The 22,970-nt window shown below is 42.6% G+C and overlaps 1 protein-coding gene across 1 annotated transcript; it reads left to right on the forward strand.

The window, feature by feature from the left end:
• The first annotated feature begins 1,411 nt into the window (after window positions 1-1,411).
• Window positions 1,412-22,229, forward strand: LOC122556164 (transmembrane 4 L6 family member 4-like). The gene is made up of 5 exons (XM_043702677.2): window positions 1,412-1,704; window positions 2,443-2,532; window positions 8,232-8,371; window positions 15,298-15,482; window positions 19,206-22,229. Exons 1-5 carry the CDS (start codon window positions 1,528-1,530, stop codon window positions 19,208-19,210), a joined length of 597 nt encoding a protein of 198 aa, XP_043558612.1. The 5' UTR covers window positions 1,412-1,527; the 3' UTR covers window positions 19,211-22,229.
• Window positions 22,230-22,970: the final 741 nt, after the last annotated feature.

The raw sequence follows: 22,970 nt of genomic DNA on the forward strand, positions 1-22,970 counted from the left end.
AAAAAATCCAGTAGACTATAGATAGACAAAGAGAAAGAGAGAGCGAGACACACACAGAGTTATAAGCAACAAAACACAAGGGATGAGGGACTGGGACAAAACTTTAGAACATAGAACATAAAACATTACAGTGCAGTACAGGCCCTTCGGCCTTCAATGTTGTGCTGACCTGTGCAACCAATCTGAAGCCCATTTGACCTACGCTATTCCATTATCATCCATATGTTTATCCAATGACCATTCAAATGCCCTTAAAGTTCCATCAATATTTTATCAACTGCTTAACAGTTTGAGTCAGAAGATTATTTCCTCCGGGGCAACATGTTTATCAAAACAATTTTTCTATCTCCTTTCCATGGTTTTGCTGGAATTCCCCACATTAACAATGCCCATCAGAGAGCTTTTCAACACAAAATCATAGTGGGACAGTAACAGAGTGGTTATGTTACAAGTTCTCCAGAGGCCTGGGTCTGTGGACTGTGCTGGAGACATGAGTTCAATTGGTAGCTGGAGAAGTGGAAATTCAATTAATTAACAAATCAGAAATAAAATGCTCGTCTCATAATAATGATCATGAAACCATTGAATTCCTGACCTATATATGACAACAGAGCCAAAGCAATCTAGGTGACCCTTACCTGTCCTCTGATCTGACTTATCTATTTGATAATATCAAACTCGCTCATAGATAAAGCGCACTGTAAATACACTTAAACTGCAAGGATGTCAATAGCATAAGAAAATGCCTCAACACCACGCCCTCAAGGGCAATTAGGGATGGTCAGCAAATACCAGACCAGCCACTACCGCTCATTTCCAGAGAATGGATTTTTTAAACATCGGTCATTGTGGAATAGACGTTAAAACATGGTCAATTGCGCTACATTTTATCCATTTTCAATTGAGTCAGAAACATATGCCTTCCCCAGAGCGCAGCAAAGCTGAAGGATATTGAACCCTCTGTTACTGGTGTGTTAAACTACAGCGGCACAAATAGTGACTCATATTAGCTTGCTTTAAAAGGTCATTTTAATTTAAAAACATGATTAATGTTGGATTGTCCGACATCTGCACTGTTCAATAATCTGACGCAACACTTTTCAAACTCAAAGAGCAGAATGTGAAAGAGGATGAGATGAAACTAAAAATCTGAGTAATATTTCTTTACCAGGCAATGATGAATTGATTCATGGTCATAAAATATCAGTGTGCAGCTGTCACTAGTTCAGCGCTGCAGGTTCATATTTTTCAGGCAAGAGGTCCACGAACTCTGAGTGTAATGCTGAACTTGGTGAATTATTGACAGAATAAGATAGTTGTCATGGCAATTTTTTTATTAAGTTTCTCCCTTTCTCTCTACGTAGGGAGGTCAGTATCTAACATCATTACCTAGAGGTGGCTGCCTATAAAAGTCTGTCAACATTCAGTCACCATTCGCTCTTCATCCAAGTCACAGATTTCCCTCCACAGTTGTGCCACATTTAATCCCCCAGGGAAAAAAGGAACCAGCAGCTGACATTAACCATCATGTGCTACGAAAAATGTGCCAAGTGCCTAGGCATCACACTCATCCCTCTGGCTCTTCTCGGTATTATCTTAAACACTCTGCTCTTTTTCCCGAATGGAAAAACGGGATACAATACTCCTGAGAAATTGGCCGACACCGTGTGGTGCTTCAGTGGGATTATAGGATCTGGATTACTGGTAAATAACATTTTAGTTAAACTTGGATGGGGGAGGGAGTTGGGGGCTCCAGGGGAATGGAGTTGTTTCTTTCTGAAAACCACGTATTCAAATAAAATTTCCTCTATGCTTTCTGTTTAAAGAAAGTTGCGAAAACAAGGTTGCAGTATTTAGTGCAAACACTTAATGGCATTTGATTTGATCATTCAACACTCGCTCTGTCCTATGATATAGACAGAGAACTTTCAAAAGAGGAAGCTTTGAAATTCGAGCATAAAGTCATCCAAGTCTGTTTGCAGTTTTAGAGGCAGGTGTAATCTATATTAGCACCGAGTTTAACCGAATTCTCCTTATTTAGTCCAAAATTCATACTTCAACACAATCAGAAATTGCTGGAAAAGCTCAGCAGGTCTGGCAGCATCTGTGGAGAAAAATCAGAATTAACATTTCAGGTCCAGTGACCCTTCCTCAGAAGGTTTTGGGTCCAGTTCTAAGGGTCACTGGACTGAAATGTTGACTCTGATTTCTCTCCACAGATGCTGCCAGACCTGCTGAGCTTTTCCAGCAATTTCTGTTTTTAGTTCTGATTTCCAGAACCCGCAGTTCTTTCGTTTTTTTTATTCACATCGCAATGTTAATCTGGTTCTTGCAAGACTTCGGTGATTGCATATTGATGATTCCCCCTATCATCACCAAATTGGTCCACCATTCAGACATTTATTTACACCAATCTAATATTTGTGTTTTGATTGTGGACAGATGGTGTTCCCAATCCTCGTCTTCATGGGCATGGAGAATAATGACTGCTGTGGCTGTTGTGGAAACGAGAGCTGTGGGAAACGGTTTGCGGTAAGCACAATTGAGGCTTTCCCCTGGACCTTACTATCCGAGAGCTTTCCTCCCCTCTTCCAGGTTCCTCCCTGTGGCACCGGGGTTGAGGTCTGGTTGGAAAAGAAGACAAGCAGTGAGGGGGAACTGGAGGGTGAACGCTCTGACGGAATGTTGCTGGGACATATTCCCCAATAATTCCGGGCAGATATTGCAATCAGGCTTGGTCGAATATTTGAGTTTGATTTATTGTTGTCACATGCATCTAAGTACAGTGAAAAGCTTTGCTTTGCGAGTAGTATAGGTAGGTCACAGCAAACAAGATCATACAGATCATAGGGCCATTAGACAGAGCGAGACATACAAGGTTACGGCTGCACAGGAGGTGCACAAAAGCAAGACCGACGTTAGGTTTGAAATTAGAGAGGTCCATTCAGCAGTCAATTACAGCAAGGATGAAGTTATTCTTGGACCAGCTGATACACACATTTAAGCTTTTGCATCTTCTGCCTGATGGAAGAGGTTGGGAGAGAGCACAACCGGGGTGGGAAGGGTCTTTGACGAGGTTGGGCTGCCTTTCCGTGGCAATGAGAAGTGTAGATGGAGTCCACGGATGGGAGGTTGACTTGCATGATGGTCTGGGTTGTGAACACAACCTTCTGTAGTTTCTTACAGTCCTGGGCAGAGCCCTGGACGTACCAAGCAGTGATTTCTATGATGCATCTGTAAAGGTTAGTGAGGGTCCTCGTGAACATATCGAAATTCCTTAACCGCCTGAGAAAGAAGAGGGATTGATGTGTCTTCTTGACCATCGTATCACTAGATTTTACCAATATATTCACTTCTTCATACATATTCATCACTGAAACTTAAATTCCAAGAACTATTCAAGTTCCCTATGTTTACAATAAGCCTAAACTGGTGTTTTATAAATTCCATTTATTTACTCCTCCTGATTATCCCTGAACCTGATCATAAAAATGGGAATAAGCTATTCATAAAAATGGAAATAGGCTATTCAGTCCCTGTTCCATCATTCAAGTAGGACATAGCTGATCTCAGTTGTAACTTTGGTTGCTCCATCCAACATCCCCTCCAGCTACCCAACACTCAAATGTCTTAGGCAAAAAGAAAATTGGCAATTTGTTTCGAGATTTTCTATTGGTCGAGCCTCAACAGCCTTTCATTCCCCACCGTGTGAAGAAGTGCTTCCTGACATTATAGAGTAGCATTGTGTATTGTGGGGTGGCACGGTGATTCAGTGGTTAGCACTGCTACCTCACAGCACCAAGGATCTGGGTTCAATCCTAACCTCATGCAAATATCTGTGTGGAATTTGCATGTTCTCCCCGTGTCTACATGGGTTTCCTCCAGGTGCTCCAGTTTCCTCTCACAATCCAAAAATGTGCAGATTAGATGGATTGATATGTTGAATTGCCCATAGTGTCCAGGGCTACATGGGTTAGGTGCATTAGCCATGGGAAATGCAACTTTATAGGGTAGGGGTCTGGGTGGGAAGCTCTTTGGAGGATCGGTGTGGACCAAATGTCCTGTTTCCACACTGTGGGGAGCCTATGCTATAGGAGAGGCCTTTCAGCCCATTGTGTATGTACTGCTAGACTCCATGGGTCCAGCTTAAGGTTGGGTTCTGTCATTTCATTTTGTTGTATTCCTTTGCCAAATGGATTAGCAGTTTTTCACTTTTGACCTTATCAAGTCCTTTAATCATCATCTTTTACTTCACTTATTAATCTTCTCTATTCTTGGATACAAAGGGAACAGTTTAATTTTCTTGTATTTAAAACCATAGATATTTTTACTACAGAGGGAAGACATTTGGCTCTATGCATCCGCACTCACCCTGCTATGGAAGTCTGAAATTAGCTAGCACCTTTCTCTCTCTTTCCCCCTTCTCTCTTTACTCAGGAGCCTGTGTCTTCCCTGATTTGAGTACCAGCATCTATTTTGCCTTAAATAATTCAAAGGTCTCTGCTTCAACCATTTCCTGCAGCAAACCATTTAAACAAGGTCGAGTGGGTTTCTTCACAGGCTAAAATGCAATTTGATTTTATTGCTTTACTATCCTTCGAACTAGAATGACCCAGTTTTAGATTTACTTTAACACCCAGAGCATATAGGCTCATCCTTTTAAGTTTCCATCCGTTCAGATTCAATAGCAGAAAATTGCTGCGTTGAGCTTTGAATGGGGACAGGGAGAGAAGATACAAGAAAGCCGAGTGAAGCAGGAGACATGGACAACTTGGCAAATCATGCAGAGTCTTAAACAAATACCCTTGGGCTGGGATGTACCTGATTGACTGGGAGTGAGTGAGGACTGCAGATGCTGGAGATCAGGTACAAAAAGTGGTGCTGGAAAAGCACAGCCGGTCAGGCAGCATCCAAGGAGCAGGAGAGTCGATGTTTCGAATATTATTCCTGATGAAGTGCTTATGTTTGAAACATTGATTCTCCTGCTCCTCGGATTCTGTCTGACCAGCCATGCTTTTCCAGCTCCATACTTTTAGTACGTGATTGACTGCTTGGTCTGTGGGAGAGCGTATTGTGAGCTTACAAGAGCCCCCCAGCTGGACACCTCTTGACCACAGGAAGGGGACTGCAAGACTTTGGGCTGGTGTTAGTGTCACAAAGCTAGTCCCTGTTTTTTCTAAAAGCTGTTCCTTGGCTCAAGGAGACTCTGTCCTTGATTTTTTTTCAGAGGGGTAATAAACCAGGGTGGGCTCCAATCAGTCTGGTTTGGTACAGAGATGAAAAGGATCTTGAGAGACCTTTTGTTTATATGTAAACAGATGAGTCTTCAGGCCAAAGTGGTCATGTTTTAGAAGGGACCTGTATAATGAAAGGGGAGTGGTCAGCTCTCTAGCTGAGCTGAGCAGTTTTAGTTCCGTCTTGAACTGGTTGGAAGTTCAACAGGGAGCTGTGTGGAAACTCTCTCTAACTTTTCTGCTCTTCAACTTCAACCTATAAGCATGTGTTCCATTTACACTGGTTTTTAAAGAGGGTTTGCTTATTGGGACTTTTGTGTATACTCGGAACAGCATAATTAAATCTAGTTTGGATGGACTGAGTTCTGTAAGGGTTCTTTATTCTGTTCTTTGTGTTTCATTGTGTAATTTTGTGAATAAATGTTTGTCTGTTATAAAATCTAGTAGTCAATCTCACTAACTTAATCCGAGTAATCTTCACTGTACACTTACCGAAACAAATTACAAAATTATGGTCTGAGCTTCCTGCTTAAGAATGTTTTGAGTGGTCTGGCTTAGTCCATAACACTGGGGAGTGGCTGAGTGTGAGCGGAGTTGTTAACGAGAATGGGGTTAGCCTGAAAGCTTACTTGCGACATGCAAGAGAATGGACGCCCGCTCTTCTTGGCCTGCTAGCGTGCCAAAAGGAAGGGATCTGACTAGAGGCACTCAGCAACTCCTACCTCAGACCCACTGCCAGGGTATCATCAGCCAAGACCCCATACTGAAGTCACGGAGCCTGAAGGCCTCTCGTCGAGGGGTTTGGGATTTGAGATTGTATTTTTCCCTACCTTTCCCCCCTCCACCTGCCAGATCCTGTCTTGTCCATTAGGTGCCAATTACAATCAAGCTCCATGGATCTGATACATCTCACTGGCAGACAAAGACACTGGGCCATGAGTGAAAATGGCAATTTTGGTTTTACAGCATTGACAGACAGGCTAATATTTCCCAGAGCTAATGTAAAGGGGGAGGCATTGGCCTGGTGGTATTATCATTGGACTGTTAATTGAGAGACTCATAGAACATAGAACAGAGGACATTAGAGCACAGTACAGGCCCTTCAGCCCTCAATGTTGCACTGACCTGTGACAGCAATCTGAAACCCATCTAACCTACATTATTACATTGTCATCCATATGTTTATCCAAAGACCATCTAAAAGCCCTTAATGTTGGCAAGTCTACTATTATTGCAGGGCAGAGCTTTCCATGCCCTTACTACTCTCTGAATAAAGAAACTACCTCTGACATCTATCCTATATCTATCATCCCTCAATTTAAAGCTGTGTCCCCTCGCGCTAGCCTTTACCATCTGAGGAAAAAGGCTCTCACTGTCCACCTTATTTAATCCTCTGATCATCTTGTATGCCTCTATTAAGTCACCTCTTAACCTTCTCTCTAATGAGACACTGTAGAAGAGACTGTAGGCAATGTTCCAGGGCCTGGGTTCAAATGCTGCCACAGCAGATGTTGGAATTTGAATTCAATTTTTTAAAAATCTGGAATGAAGATTTTTAACAACGACCATGAAACATGGTCAATTGTCAGGAAAAATCCATTCTAGTTCACTAACTTTCTTTAGGCAAGGGGCGGCACGGTGGCTCAGTGGTTAGCACCATTTGATGGCTCACAGCGCCGGGGACCTGGGTTTGATTCCAGCCCCGGGTGACTCTCTGTGTGGAATTTGCACATTCTCTCCATGGGTTTCCTCTGGGTGCTCTGGTTTCCTCCCACATTCCAAAGATGTGCAGGTTAGATGAATTGGCCATGCTAAATTGCCCATAGTGTTCAGGGATGTGTCGGTTAGGTGCATTAGTCAGAGGTAAATGTAGGGTATGGGTCTGGTTGGGTTATCCTTCAGAGGGTCACTGTGGACTCGTTGGGCTGAAGGGCCTGTATCCACACTGTAGGGATTCTATTTCAATGAAAGTGCAATCCATACCTGGTCTGGCCTCCATGCTACCCCAGACCCAAGGCAATGTTCCCCTGTCAATTAGGGATAGGCATTAAATGCTGGCCTGGCCAGTGGTGCCCTCATCCCATGAATGCATTGAAACAAAGAGCTACTGTAAGTCAATGACTGTCAACAACAACAGTGCCCCAAATGAGTCCTTAGGTTAATGCCAACATTTGTGCCTCATTTCAAAGATATTTGAAGGAACTAAGTAGTTTGTTCTTTGATGGAGGGCAAGCGGTTTTATAGCCATAATGTGACTGGGCTAAGTATTCAGAACCTCCAGGCCAATACTCAGAGTTCAAATCTCAGCATGGTAAATGATGAATTATCAATTCAATTTTAAAAATCAGGGCAGCATGGTTAGCACTGCTGCCTCACAGCGCCAGGGGCCTGGGTTTGATTCCAGTCTCAGGCGACTGTCTGAATGGAGATTGCGAGTTTCCTTCGGGTGCTCTGGTTTTCTCCCACAGTCCAAAGATGTGCAGACTGGGTAAATTGGCCATGCTGAATTTTTGACCTTAATGTTCAGGGGTGTGTAGGTTAGGTGCATTAGTCAGGGGAAATGTAGAGTTATAGGGTAGGGATCTGCATGGGATACTTTTCAGAGGGTCAGTGTGAATTTGTTGGGCTGAATGGCTTGTTTCCACACTGTAGGGATTCTATGAATCTAAAAAAGAGCTAGAATAAAGAACTGGCCAAATGGCAACCACATGTCCATTGGCAATGGTCTTTAAAACCCATCTGGTTCACTAAAGCCCTCGAGAATTTGCCATCCTTATCTGGTCTGCCCACATGTGACTCCAGACCCAGAGCAATGTGGTTGACTCTTAACTGCCCTCTGGATAGCCAATAAATTTGTATGAAGGAAATATTGAGTTAGAGTGAAATGAGGGATCAGAGAGAGAGATTACCTTTTGAACTGATACAACTTCGCTTTCTACAGTCTTAGACTTTGTTAATGTCATATTTTAATAAAGTTGTTGTTTTCTCTTGGCTTAGAATTTTTCCTCTGTAATCTTTGCCGCAATTGGTGTGGCAGGAGCTGCCTACTGTTTCATCGTTTCTGCAGTGGGCCTCAACCAGGGTCCAAAATGTACCACAATAAACAACAGCAATTACACCTACGTCTTTACTAACGGGTAAGAAAAATCACTCATTCAGACTTTCTCAGAATTGCCTTTGGAGAACTAACTTATTGAAATTCGAGGTCTTCTAAAGCACTCATGAATGCCCCCTGGCAAGCAACTCTCATCCAATGATGCATTCATGTCAACTATTGCTTAGATTTTATGACGGTTTCTGAACTTCATTTGTGAACCTATGTTAATCACTCTTTTATTCCACTCATCCATGCTTAAGCTCATAAGCATGCATTTCTAGGAAGGTGATGTGCTAGTGGCATTTTCACTCGACTTGTTGGGGTGTCTGGTTGGCATGGACGGGTTGTACCGAAGGGTCTGATTCCGTGCTGTACATTTCTATGACTGTATAGTGTCCTGGGGACCTGGGTTCAAATCCTCCCACAGCAGATGGTGAAATTTGAATTCAATAAGAAAAGAATTCTAAAATTACAAATCCCCTAATAATTATGAAACCATTGTTGATTGTCAGAAAAATCCATTTGGTTCACTAATGTCCTTCAGAGAAGGAAATCTGCCATCCTTACCTGGTCTGGCCTCCATTTGACTCCAGGGCCTTGGTAATGTGGTTGACTCTTAGCTGCCTATGCAGTTGTATCAATTGTTATGAATTCTCAACAAAGCAATGAAACCAGACTGACCACCTTGTTAAGGGCAATTAGGAACTGGCAGTCTGCCAGCAATGCTCATATCCTGCGAATGAATAAAAAAAATTTAAACTGCTTCAGTGAAAATTGCACCACTTTGTACACACAGATGCTGACTATGTTCATGAACAAATTATGAAGCATTAGCATTTTGTTGAGAAAGTCATGGAGGATGCAGTTTCACGTAACCTGCGCCAATCTTAAGGTTGAATTTTTCGTGCAGTTGGGCTGACTCCAGAGGCATTTAAAAATGGTGGGTGGGAACAGGATGCGAAGTTAAGTTCCTAATTCTGACAGATTCTATTTTTGCCAGTAAGGCAATGGGTTGTGAATCACACAGACAGGCAAACCAAACTGTTTGGAATTTGTGCTGAATTCAAACAAATACCCTTTTCGGGCAGTTCTAAGTCTTTAATCCACACGGTTGTAATTACAAATTAATGGAGAAGGTATAAATGCTCATAAAGAATAAGTAAGACTTTTTTATGATGTCATGACCTGAAGTTATTTAAAACCTCGGTCCTTTTCAATTTAATGCACCTAAGGAGTAAAATGAAGACACCCGTTGCTGAAATGTGTTGATTGACAGGCCATCTGGTATAGCTTTGAAGGAAATAACCATCCATTCTTACAGTCGAAATAGACTCTCAGTGGACATTTCCCAAGAGCTGTTTTTATAGCTGGAATGCTTGGTTCAGTTTCAAAAGCTTCAAAAATCACTTATCTAGCAGGGGGCTGAGTTTACATTTCAATTGTGTGGTTTAGGCGGCTATTAAAAGATGGGTTGTTGTTTTGCATGGTTAGTGAATAGACATACACTTGGTTTTATGAATTTAAAGGACTTGAGTTGATTTCACCAAAGAGTTTTTAATCCATTTAGTGTGCATAATTTTAAAATTGTTAGAAGTTAATGTTTTATATTGCTACATGGTACCTGGAGTCTGCCTATGGTAGATACTGGCTGAGTATTTATGGTAGAAGGGCCAGCAGTGGGGATGGGGGTATTGGAGTGGGGAGAGATGAGGGTGCAGGGCGTGGCACGTAGACCATACAGAGAAGTGAAGTCTCAGCCTCCACAGCACTCAGCTGTTTTGTGGTCACCTTCAAACTGCATTCAGAGGAGGGATACCCGACTTGATACTGCCCACACCTCCCTCACATGATCATTGTGTGTGTGAGTGAGTGTGTGTGTGCGTTTGTGAGAATGTGAGAGTGTGTGTGTGAGTGAGCATATGTGTGAAAATGTGTGAGAGAGAGTGAATGTGTGTGAGTGAGTGCGTGTGTGCGTTTGTGAGAATGTGACAGTGTGGGTGAGTGAGTGTGTGTGACTGTGTGTGTGTGTGAGAGAGCAGTGAAGTCTGGCCCTCCCTAGAAGAAGAACTTTACAATTGGAGAATAAATTTCGCTAAGAGTGGTCATTGTACTTTAATACTCATGATAAAGCCCATTTTTTGAAATCCCATTTAAATTGCATAAAAATATTTCCCCTCTTAAGGATCTCCCTGAGCATATCCAAAGGTCAACATTGTTCCATTAGGTTTTCTCCTCTAAGTGTTGTCTATATCTTCCTGAAAGGGAGCCTGTTCTCTTCAACAGGTCTTGACATCACATGGGCTGCTACCACTATCATCCCATTGTCAGCTAGTAATGGTCCCAATTAGCAGCTATTGATTCCCCAGCCTGACCTTACCATACTGTCTGCCCAACTGTTGCTCTCTCTCTCTGGACTTCATCTCCACCTATCATCTACTCCTCCCCACCCCACCTCCATTATCCAAGCTTTTCCCAGCTACAATCAGCTTTGAAGAAGTGTTATTGGACCTAAAACTTTAACTCTGCTTCTCTCTCCACAGATGCTGCCAGACTTGCTGAGTTCCTCCAGCAGCATTTGGTTTTTATTTCTGGTCTCCAGCTTCCTCACTTCTTTACTTTGCTACAATGTTGGGCTTCATTTTAACACAGTAGGTCATACATTAACATAGAACATAGAACAATACAGCACAGTACAGGCCCTTCGGCCCTTGATGTTGCGCCGACCTGTGAACTCGTCTAAGCCCATTCTCTACACTACCCCATCATCATCCATATGCTTATCCAAGGATTATTTAAATGCCCCTAATGTGGCTGAGTTAACTACATTGGCAGGTAGGGCATTCCACGCCCTTACCACTGAGTAAAGAACCTGCCTCTGACATCTGTTTTAAATTTGTCACTCCTCAATTTGCAGCTATGCTCCCTCGTACAAGCTGATGTCATCATCCTAGGAAAAAGACTCTCACTGTTCACCCTATCTAATCCTCTGATCATCTTGTATGTCGCTATCAAATCCCCTCTTGGCCTTCTTCTCTCCAATGACAACAGGCCCAAGTCTCTCAGCCTTTCCTCATAAGACCTTCACTCTAGACCAGGCAACATCCTGGTAAATCTCCTCTGCACCTTTTCCAATGCTTCCACATCCATCCATCTTGTAATGGAGCGACCAGAACTGCACACAAGTAGGGCCACACTAGCGTCTTGTAAAGCTGCAGCATGACATCCCAGCTCCAGATCTCAATCCCTCTACCAATAAAACCTAACACACAATATGCCTTCTTAACAGCACTATCAACTTGGGTGGCAACTTTCAGGGATCTATGTACATGGACACCAAGATCTCTCTGCACATCCACACTACCAAGAATCTTTCCATTGACCCAGTACTCTGCCTTCCTGTTATTCTTCCTAAAATGAATCACATCACATTTAGCTGCATTGAGCTCCATTTGCCACCTCTCAGCCCAATTCTGCAGTTTATCCAAGTCTCCCTGTAACCTGCAACATTCTTCCACACTGTCTGCCACTCCACTGACTTTAGCAATCCTCTGGTCCTCTGGTACTAAACCTGTAGACAATGACGACTCAAAGATCAAGTACATAAGCTCGGCCACCTTCTCCCTAGCTTCCCAGAAAATTCTTGGAAAAATCCCATCAGGATCAGGGGACTTAGCTACTTTCACACCTTCTAGAATTGATAACACCTCCTCCTTACTAACCTCAATCTTTTCTAGTCTAATATCCTGTATCTCAGTCTTCTCCTCTGCAATATTCTCCTTTTCCTGAGTGAAAACAGATGTGAAATATTCATTTAGCACGTCCACACGCAACTTCCCACTTCTGTCTTTGACAGGCCCTATTCCTATCCTAGTCATCCTTTTATTCCTCACATATCTAGAGAAAGCTTCAGGATTTTTCTTTATTCTACCTGCTAAAGACTGCTCATATACTCCCGTTGCTCTTCTTAACTCTCTTTTTAAATCCTTCCTAGCTAATCTGTAACTCTCCATCACCTCAATGTCACATAAGCCTCCCTCTTCCGTTTAACAAGAGATAAAATTTCTTTAATGAACCACAGTTCCCTTATCTTATCACTTCCTCCCTGCCTGACAGGAACACACCACTATCAAAACACGCAATATCTCTTACTTGAACGAGCTCCAAATTTTGATTGTCCTCATCCCCTGCATTTTTCTACCCCATTCTATGCCTCCTAAGTCTTGCCTAATTGTATTATAATTGCCCTTCCCCCATCTATAACCCTTGCCCTGTGACATGAACCTATCCCTTTCCGTCGCTAAACTAAACGTAACTGAATTATGGTCACTCACTCCAAAGTGCTCACCTACAATTAAACCAAACACCTGGCCTGGTTCATTACCAAGCACCAGATCCAGTGTGGCCTCCCCTCTTGTCAGCCCTTTGACGTACTGCGTCAGGAAATCCTCCTGTACACATTGGACAAAAACTGATCCATCCGATGTATCAGACTTATAGCGTTTCCAGTCAATGTTGGGGAAGTTATAATCTCCCATAATGGCCACTCTATTCCTTTCACTCATACCCAGAATCATTTTGCTGATCCTCTCCTCCACTTCCGTGGAACTCTGTGGAGGCCTATAAAAAACTCCCAGCAGTGTGACCTCTCCTCTCCTGTTCCTAACCTCAGCCCATACCACCTTAGTAGACGAGTCCTCGTGAAAAGTTCTTTCAGCCACCGTATACTATCTTTGACTAACAAAGCCATACCTCCCCCTCTTTTACCACCTTCCCTGAACTTAAAGAAAGATCTAAACCCTGGAATCAGCAACATCTAATCCTGACATTGCTCTATCCATATCTCAGAAATGGCCAAAACATCAAAGTACCAAGTACCTATCCATGCTGCAAGCTCACCTACCTTATTCCAGATACTCCTGGCATTGAAGTAGACATCCTCTGTCCAAAAAAACCCCAGATCATCTCCTCTGCTCAAAAGTGGATTTCACCAGTTTTCTCATTTCTCCATTCCCCCACCTTACCCCAGTTCCAACCTTCCAGCTCAGCACTGTCCCCATGACCTGTCCTACCTGCCCATCTCCCTTCCCACTATCCACTCCACCCTCCCCTCTGACCTATCACCTCCATCCCCACCCCCATTCACCTATTGTACTCTATGCTACCTTCTCTCCAGCCCCACCCACCCTCATTTATCTCTCCACCCTGGAGGCTTCCTGCCTCTATTCCTGATGAATGGCTTTTGCCCGAAACGTCGATTTTCCTGCTCCTCGGATGCTGCCTGACCTGCTGTGCTTTTCCAGCACCACTCTGATCTAAACTCTGGTTTCCAGCACCTGCAGTCCTCACTTTTGCCACACTTCAAACCAGCTTGCTGTCCATGTCCTACATACTTCCATCCTCTTTTGTACTGGAATTACACCACAGGTTCCCATCCCCCTGCTAAGCTACTTCAAACCCTCCTGAAAAGCACTAGCAAATTTCCCATCCACGATATTAGTACCCCTCTGGATCAAGTGAAGACAGTCCTCTCTGTAGAGTCCCACCTTCCCATTGTAAAGATTAAAAGTAATAAACAATCATGTTGGCTCATTACACAAGTCTGATAAGATTTGCTGTAAAGATTATCGGCTGCTTCCCATCTGTGCATAACAGTCACATGTTAACATTTGTGAACAAATGCACAAGTATAGTCTAAGTGGAGACAGTCAGGTGATGTTGTAATCTCTGACAATCCAGAAAGAATAGCCCTTCTTCCGTACCCCGGAAAGACTTTGCTGAAAAACTCCTTTTTGGCCTCTTGCATTGTGAACCAACTGAATGAGATGAGATACCATCCTGTCTGACTTCCGATTCAAACATCTCTTTCCGCCTACAAATTGCTTCAAACGTTCAACTTTGTAGTCTAATAAAAAAAAAACACTTCCTACAATTACATCCAGAAAGGGCTCAGTATTGTTTTTCAAAAGTTGCAATCAGCCTAATGTTTGTAGGTATTTCTCCGCACCTCCTGCTGCATTTCTGCTAAAAACCTGTGGAAATCCCAGGCGGGAGAGAATGCAGTAAAGGTGGACCTAAGCCAAGGCAAATCAGTGACTGGCCTCCATTGGAATATTGAGCTCAATTCTGAGCTCCACAATCTGAAAAGGATGTTACGACCATGGAGACATTGCAGAGGACATTTGCTGGAACTCCATCAGAGATGAGGGGTTTCAGCAATGTGCTCAGACTGGGGAAACTGGGAGTGTTCATCCTGGAGCAGAGATGGTTGAGGAGAGATTAAAGACAAGTGTACACATTTATGAAGGATTTGGGCAGTGTAGGTCATGAAAGTCTTCTCACTTGGTGGAAGAGTTGGTAACCAGAGCACATAGATTTAAGATAAAGACAAAGGCAAATTTGCTGGACATCAAAATAGAAAATGCCGGAAGTCCTCAGCAGCTCTGGCAGCTTTTGATGAAAGAGATCCCGTTTTATTGCTACAACTCAATGGTCAGAACAGTTATTGACATGTCATTGACCTGAAACATTTCTGGTTTGACGCTCCATTGATGATGCCAGACATGCTGAGGGTTTCCTGCATTTTTGCTTTTTCCCCAGATTTAAGATAATTTACAAAAACACTGAGATTGTATGTTTACGTGACTGCATGTGCATGCATTTGTGTGTATGTCTGTATGCATGGGTGTCTATCTGTGTTGAGTGTGTCTTTCTGAATATGTGTGTGTATGCATGTTTGGGATGGGGTGTGGTAGTGTGGAGACAGTGAAGGCAGCTAGTTATCTGGAAGGGAAGACATTTCAGTAGTAATCTTTAATGAATGTTGAACCTATCGCAAAAACACGCAATGCAACAAACCTAAATGCCTAAATCTTCAAAGAAACTGGAAGGAGCAAGTGGATTCTCTGTATTCCATGAATTTGTTAACTTGGCTTTCATTATTTATGCATTGTCTCTATTCTTTGGCAGCGATTACCTGGGAAATCACACGATGTGGGACATCTGCAGTGAGCCACCCAATATTGTCGAGTGGCATGTTACCTTGTTCGCTCTCCTGTTGGTGCTAAGTGGAGTTCAGCTCATTCTTTGTGCCATCCAAGTTGTCAATGGACTGATCGGGTTTCTCTGTGGGGAGTGCAGCTGCTGCAGTTCAGGTAGTCTACATGGTTACTTTATCTTATCGCCGTGCTTATCCATTTCTTTCCAGCTAATCTGTGTACTTTATAGATTGCAGTAAAATAGGATTAAGCAGCTATGGCAAATATCTAGGACTGTCATGCTACTGAATACATATGTACTTAGGAGGTAAAGATACTTAAATCCTTGTTTGCCTTCCGTGTAGGGAAGATCCGATCTGGTTGTGTTGGAAATAACTGGGCTGTGTTCATACTCTATGAGTTATTTATTGTCACATATGTCTAGAAAGACACCATAAAAAGTGTTTTGTCACCACAGTCCAGTTTGAGTCACAAAATAAATTGCAAAAATAGAGTTAAAAATCACACAAACACCAGGCTATAGTCCAACAAGTTTATTTGGAAGCACTAGCTTTCGGAGCGCTGCTCTTTCACCAGGTAGCTAGTGGGGCAGGATCATAAAACACAAAATTTATAGCAGAAGATCACAGTGTCATGCAACTGGTATATTGAACAAACCTAGATTGCTCTAAATTCTGTGTCTTATGATCCTGCCCCATTAGTTACCTGATGAAGGAGCAGCGCTCCGAAAGCTAGTGCTTCCAAATAAACTTGTTGGACTATAGCCTGGTGTTTGTGTGATTTTTAACTTCCTCTGCCCCAGTTCAAAACCAGCACCTCCATTTCAAGGCTACAAAAATAGAGCTTATTTTCTGTACAATAGTCAACATTCACTCATAAATTCCAATGAGCAATATTAAATGGAGAGAGTTTATGCTGTTTGAAATGAAGAGTTACTGCCTTCATTAAAAGCAACAGGCAGAGGAAGTTAACCTGTTTATTACTGATATCATGCAACATTGTAAAATCTGTCATGATTTCCAGATCAGCACAAGTGAGGTTGAAACAAAAGGCAGGCACGTGTTGGATAGCACATTGTATGTGATAGCAGGGAGCAAAATGTTCCCAAAGGTTCGTCTTCATATTTGATGCAATTTGGCAAAGTCACCATCGTCCTACCAGATATAGATCGTGCATTACTGAGAGAGAGAAACAACTGGTGGTGGTTTAACCTGAGGGTCACTGCACCTCAGGTGAGGGGAGAGTTTGAGAAGGACAGCCCTTTATGGTAATCTCAGCAGGTACTGGAATTAAACCCACACCGTTGGCACCACCCTGCATTGCAAACCAGCCAACTGAGCTAACCAAATTACAATGTTCTGTGTAGACAAATCGGTGGCTCAGTATAGATTGGACTCACCTGTCCATGGTTCATGAATCCATGAACCACCATTGAAATGTTCCTTTTCTTCAATGACAAAGAGAACTTCTGCTTTAGCCACTCTGTAACTGGCTCTTCAAGTGTGCAGGGAACTTCTTGAGCTTTGTGTCAAACTTCTGTCAAAGATTTTGGTCGGAAACTGGCAGGATCCTTGGTGAAATGACAACAGAATGGAAGGATTTTCATTTATCTGCTTTTTTCTGAAGCTGAGGGAAAAGAATATTCTTTATTGGCAAATAGTCGTTCAGGATGCTGTGAATAGATGGATAGGTGCTTGGCGAAAGAAACAGAGGGAAAAGAGGACAATTGTTTGATCCAGTGAGTGGAATTCACTAGCGAGTTTTGAGAATATTTGTAGCTCAGGTTGAGGTTCTGGATGTAGGTTTGCTTGCTGAGCTGGAAGGTTTGATTTCAGACGTTTCGTCACCATACTAGGTAACATCATCAGTGGGTCACTGGATGAAGCAAGGTGGCATGGCCCATTTTCTATTTATGTGTTTAGGTTGGTGATGTCATTTCCTGTGGTGGAATTCACTGCCTAAAGATCAAAGGCTGGTTCAAAAGTAACTTTCAAAAGGGACTGCGATGCATGCTGGAAACTTCAGCAAAATATTTACGGGGTTGCTGGGAAATATCCGATGAGCGGAAATAGTTTGGCTAGTCCTGTAGAAAAGCAGGCACAAGCATGAGGGGCTGAATGGCCTCCCACTATGCTGCATGATTCCATTAATCCTATTAGGGAGCCATAACAAACATTTGCTTCTCAAAAAAGTAATCTAAGTAGTAATGTGTTATTAGATTGTGATGAGGAGGTGCCAGTGTTGGACTGGGATGGCAAAGTTAAAAATCACACAACATCAGGTTATAGTCCAACAGGTTTATTTGGAAGCACTAGCTTTCGGAACACTGCTCTCTCATCAGGTAACTAGTGGGGCAGTATCATAGGACACAGGATTTATAGTACAAGATCATGGTGTCATGCAACTGATAAGATATACCTGTATTGAACAAACCTTGTCTTTCACCTTTTAGAATGGGTTGCCAGTTTCAATTCACAACTTGAAAAAAGTTCTGAGACTTGTATATTAATGAATCAAAACCTGCAACCCATTCTAAAAGTTGAAAGACTTAACAGCAATCTAGGTTTGTTTAATATATCAGTTCAGTTGCATGATACTGTGATCTTTTGCTATAAATTCTGTGTCTTATGATCCTGCCCCACTAGTTACCTGACGAGGGAGCAGAGCTCCAAAAGCTAGTGCTTCCAAATAAACCTGTTGAACTATAACCTGGTGTTGTGTGATTTTTAACTTAATAAATTATGGTAACCAAATAAATTTGATCATAATTCTTCTCCCCACGGCAATCAAAAAAGGGGATACAATTTCCTCAACTCACTCCCCAGTTTCGGGTGGATCTGGATTAGGTGTGGGTGGAAACTTGCTCTCTTGAGTCCACTCTTGCCCTCAATTGCCTTTCTCCATCGGTGAATCCAGTTGCCCTACATGTGCCTTCTTCACACTTGCAGAGAGTTTATGATTTAAATTGAAATGTGGTCTCTGTGTTTCCATTTAGCACATGAGACTAGTGAATATTAGGGCATTGAGTGGGTATAATCATCTCAACCACAGAATCACAGAAGCATTATGGTGCAGTATTCGGCCTATTGTGTTTGCACTGGCTCTTCAAGTGAGCACTATTATTTCTTGCCAATCTCCTGTTTTGTCTCCATACCCTTGCAAATAACATCCAAAGCTCTCCTGAGTGCCTCAGTTGAACCTGCCCCCCCCCCCCACCTCGTTTCCAGGCAGTGCATTCCATACACTTAATGACTCGCTACCTGAAAACATTATTTTCTCATATCTCCCTTGCTTCTTTTGCAGATCACTTTACATCTTTACCTGTTTATTCTTGTTCCTTTTACAAGCGGGGACAGCTTCCCCATATCTATTCTCACCAACCCGCTCATGACTTCGAAAACTTCTTCTCAAATTTCTTCTCAGCTTTCTCCTCTCCTGGGAGAATAGTGTTCAACCTGTCTGCTCAACCTCTTCAATCTATCCTCGTGAACTGAAGTTTCTCATTCCTGGAACCGTTCCTGTGAATCTTGTAAACCCCTCCATTTCCCTTCCCTCTACTATACTGTGACCTGAGCACCGGAAACTGAGCAGGGAGTCTAACAGATGTCTGCTTAGATGTTGAATATTGTCTGCCAGAATCTGACAGGAAGATTCCCTCTTATGGCTCTTTGTTATGCCCCATAATTCAACATTGCAAAGTTGGGGGAGTTGAGTCTCCTAACATAGAGGGGGCGCTCACAGTCTCAAAGTCCCACTCCACTGGAGACGGACCCCAACCCCAAAGACCTTGGATATCAAAACCACCGCAGATATCAACAAAAAAAACTGCTTCGTTTTGAAAATTTGCCTTTGTTCTTTCTTCTGTTTCTCTGCTTTCAGACTAACACGGCGAGAGGCGCACTGCCCGATACCGGCGCAAGATGACCAATAAACAGGATTCAGCGGACACAGGAGGTTTTCCTTTGACTCTCTTCACCACAAGGACATACAATCCTTCCAAATCAAAACCCACATGGAACTCATTCTGATCCCTGAAATTAACTGCTGAGGTCAGAATGGAGAAACAAGCCTACATCGAATCGGTGCGATGTTCCTCGACCACTAATTTTAAGAGAAGCTTTAAGCTGTTTGAAGTAGTTTTAAAGTAAAGGAATTTTCTACAGTGTAATGCTAACACTTGTTTTTGGGAACAAACTTTGATATCACTTTAACTCGAGAGATCCCGCTTGCAAAAATGCACATAAAATGCAGGTTAAAAATATGCACACAACATTTATTTCTTCCACAAGTTTGCTCACTTCATAATAAAGTTCTGTGGTTAAGTCTTCAACTCACCTATAGTGTAGAACAGGTTTTATGGACTACCCACCCCTTACAGAAAGTTTACATTTTATCATTAATGGACAGAAGCTCAGGCAGCTTCTAGAGTGAGCAGCTGACCTGATCCACATTACATAGAACATAGAACATAGAACAGTACAGCACAGAACAGGCCCTTCAGCCCACGATGTTGTGCCGACCACTGATCCTCATGTATGCACCCTCAAATTTCTGTGACCATATGTATGTCGAGGAGTCTCATAAATGTCCCCAATAACCCTGCCTCCACAACTGTTGCTGGCAACGCATTCCATGCTCTCACAACTCTCTGTGTAAAGAACCCGCCTCTGACATCCCCTCTATACTTTCCTCCAACCAGCTTAAAACTATGACCCCTTGTGTTAGTCATTACCTGTTTAACACAAGGAAAACACGCCACCATCAGCAAACTCTCCCCAATCAATACAATTATTTACTTACAAATGGCACAGATGTCAACTCCCATTTGAACTTTTGGGGTTAACTTGAATATGATAGTGAAGATGATGCACAATCCACTTGTTTCTTGTGTGGTTTAGAACTGACAGATTCTTGCAAGTCAGAAAAACTGGGCAAGGGTTGCCTTACAGAGTATCAAATATGTCCATAATGGGCTGTAGGTCACTTTGGATGGCATGGTGGCTCAGTGGTCAGTGCTGCTGCTGCACAGCACCAGGGACCCAGGTTCAATTCCACCCTTGAGCATCTGTGTGGAGTTTGCACATTCTCCCCATGCTTGTGTGGATTTCCTCCCACAGTCCACATATGTACAGATTAGGAATGGATTGGCTATGCTTAAATTGCCCATAGTGTCCAGACATATGTAAGTTAGGTGGATTAATCATGGGAAATGCAGAGTTACAGGGATGGGGTGGGACTGGGTGATATGCTGCTCGGAGGATTGGGGTGGATTTGATGAGCCAAATGGCCTGCTTCCTTGCTGTCGGGGGCTCTATGATTGTGTCCTGTGTGACTTTGAACTGAGATTATAGTGTTACATCATCACAAGGACATTCCAGCCTCCAGTACCAAAAATGAGAGGTATCCGTGATTAAATTTTTTAAAAGTTCATTCATTGGATGTGGATGTCACTAGCTAGGTAAGCAATTATTGTCCATCCCTATTTATCCAGAGGGCAGTTAAGAGTCAACCATATTGCAATGGATCTAGAGACACATGCAGACCAGACCAGGTAAAGTTAGCAGCTTCCCTCCTGGAAGGGCATTAGTGAACCAGATGGGTTTTCCTGACAATCAACAATGGATTCCTGGTCATCTCTAGATTCTTAATTCCAGATTTTAATTGCATTCAAATTCTACCATCTGCAGTGGGGTATAAGCTGGACCAGGTAAGGGTGGCAGATTTTCTTCCCTTAAGGTAATTATTGATCCAGATGGGTCTTTACAACAATGTTTACATGGATGGCATTAGCTAGCATTTATTCCAGACTTTTAATTAAATTCAAATTTCACCATCTGCCATAGTGGGAATATGAACTCATGTGCCCAGAGTTAATAACCAAGGGTTACTGGATTGCTAGTCCACTGACATCACCAGTACACTACTTGCCCTATATACGACCAATTGCTTTGTCCCAGTCCTTTTCGGTTGACGGAGATAATGAGGTATGGTAGTTGCTGTGTTAGGAGATAAGCTTTAGGACATAAAAACTGTACAAAGACCAAAACCAGAAACTGCTGGCAACACACATCAGCTCAGGCAGCATTAGTGGAGACAACAGGATGTAGTAATGCTTCAGACACTGGACTCAAAGCTGGATAAAACCTGCCCCTGAATGAGAGAGAGCAGTCTTGATGCATGTTCACTGGGAAGGGATGGACATTTCCCAAGGCAGGAGGAGATGGCAGTCCATTTGTTGCCTCAATTCAATGTAGCACTAAATACACCAATAACAAAACTGGGGAAATTTGAGAGGAAAAAGCCAAATGCTTGGCTCTGATAGATCTCGCCATCTGAGGGCGAATGGGTGACTGCGAGAATGGGGTCTTCTTGTTACCATGTGTAACAACGTTAGGGGTGAGTTGTCATTTTTGCTGCCTTTGTAATTTATAGCAGAGCCCAGCACAAACTGCACTGTTATACAAATAAATCTAGTGACTGGCAAAGCCCTTCCTCATAACTGAGTGGAGTGGGGAAATAAACATTCTTGAAATTTCTTTCTCCCCTCCTAATTAAAGAAGAGGAATAGGATGGGGGTTTTACTGCAAAGAGAGAGCCATCCACAAATAGGCCCACACTTCTCCACATGAGCCATGTCCCATTCCACATCATCTAGTCATCACCTTCAGGAAAACAGAAAGACATCTCCGGTTTTCACCCAAAAATATAGACAGACAAATGTTTCATCCCAGATAAAACCTTTGGCTATCATTAATCCAACTTTAGGTGCACAGTAAGCTTAATATCGTTCTATAAACTCTTGTTTTGAGGTACGGTGTCTTATGAAAAATAAGAGTTTGCTGTAATGGTGTACAAATCAAGTTTTGTAATATATTGAAATCTTGAACAATTACTGAAATCTCTGCTTCTGTGTTATAACTGCTCACTTTATTTACGGAAAAAGCTGACTAGAGTTCTCAAGATACCTCAAGGATAGAGTGGTGCTGGAAAAGCACAGCAGGTCAGACAGCATCCAAGGAGCAGGAAAAATCGACGTTTCGGGCAAAAGTCCTTCATTAGGAATTCTTAATGAAGGGCTTTTGCCAAAAACATCGACTGTCCTGCTCCAGGGACGCTGCCTGACCTGTTGTGCTTTTCCAGCACCACTCTAATCTTGATTCTAATCTCCAGCATCTCCAGTACCCACTTCTGCCTTTTCAAGTTACCTCTTCAGTCATCAGGCAGAGTTCTACACTACAGAATAAAGAATGAATTACAGGTCTTATAATTGCCCTTTAGATCTGAACAGCACTAGCAACAACAACCTGCATTTACACAGCCCTTTTAACATTGTAAAATCATGTTGAAGTGCTTCATGGGTACATTATTAAACAAAATGTGACACTTAAAGAGATATTAGGAGACAGTGAAAGAAAGCTTGGCCAAGTAGATAGGGTATTAAGCAACATCTTAAAGGAATACAGATTTTTAAAAATTAAAAAGCAGCATGTTGTCTAAATGGTGAGAGGATGCAGAGCTCTGAGATTCAGGGAGATCAGGATGCCCTAGTATATGAATTATAGAAGGATAGCGTGCATGTGCAGCAAGTAATCAGGAAACCTAATGCAGCTATTCCCCACTATCCAGAAATAGAGTCATAAAGTC

This window comes from Chiloscyllium plagiosum, unplaced genomic scaffold (genome assembly GCF_037043375.1).
Source record: "Chiloscyllium plagiosum isolate Xiang-an unplaced genomic scaffold, Cpla_swu_hap1 HiC_scaffold_13, whole genome shotgun sequence".
Lineage (NCBI taxonomy): Eukaryota > Metazoa > Chordata > Chondrichthyes > Orectolobiformes > Hemiscylliidae > Chiloscyllium > Chiloscyllium plagiosum.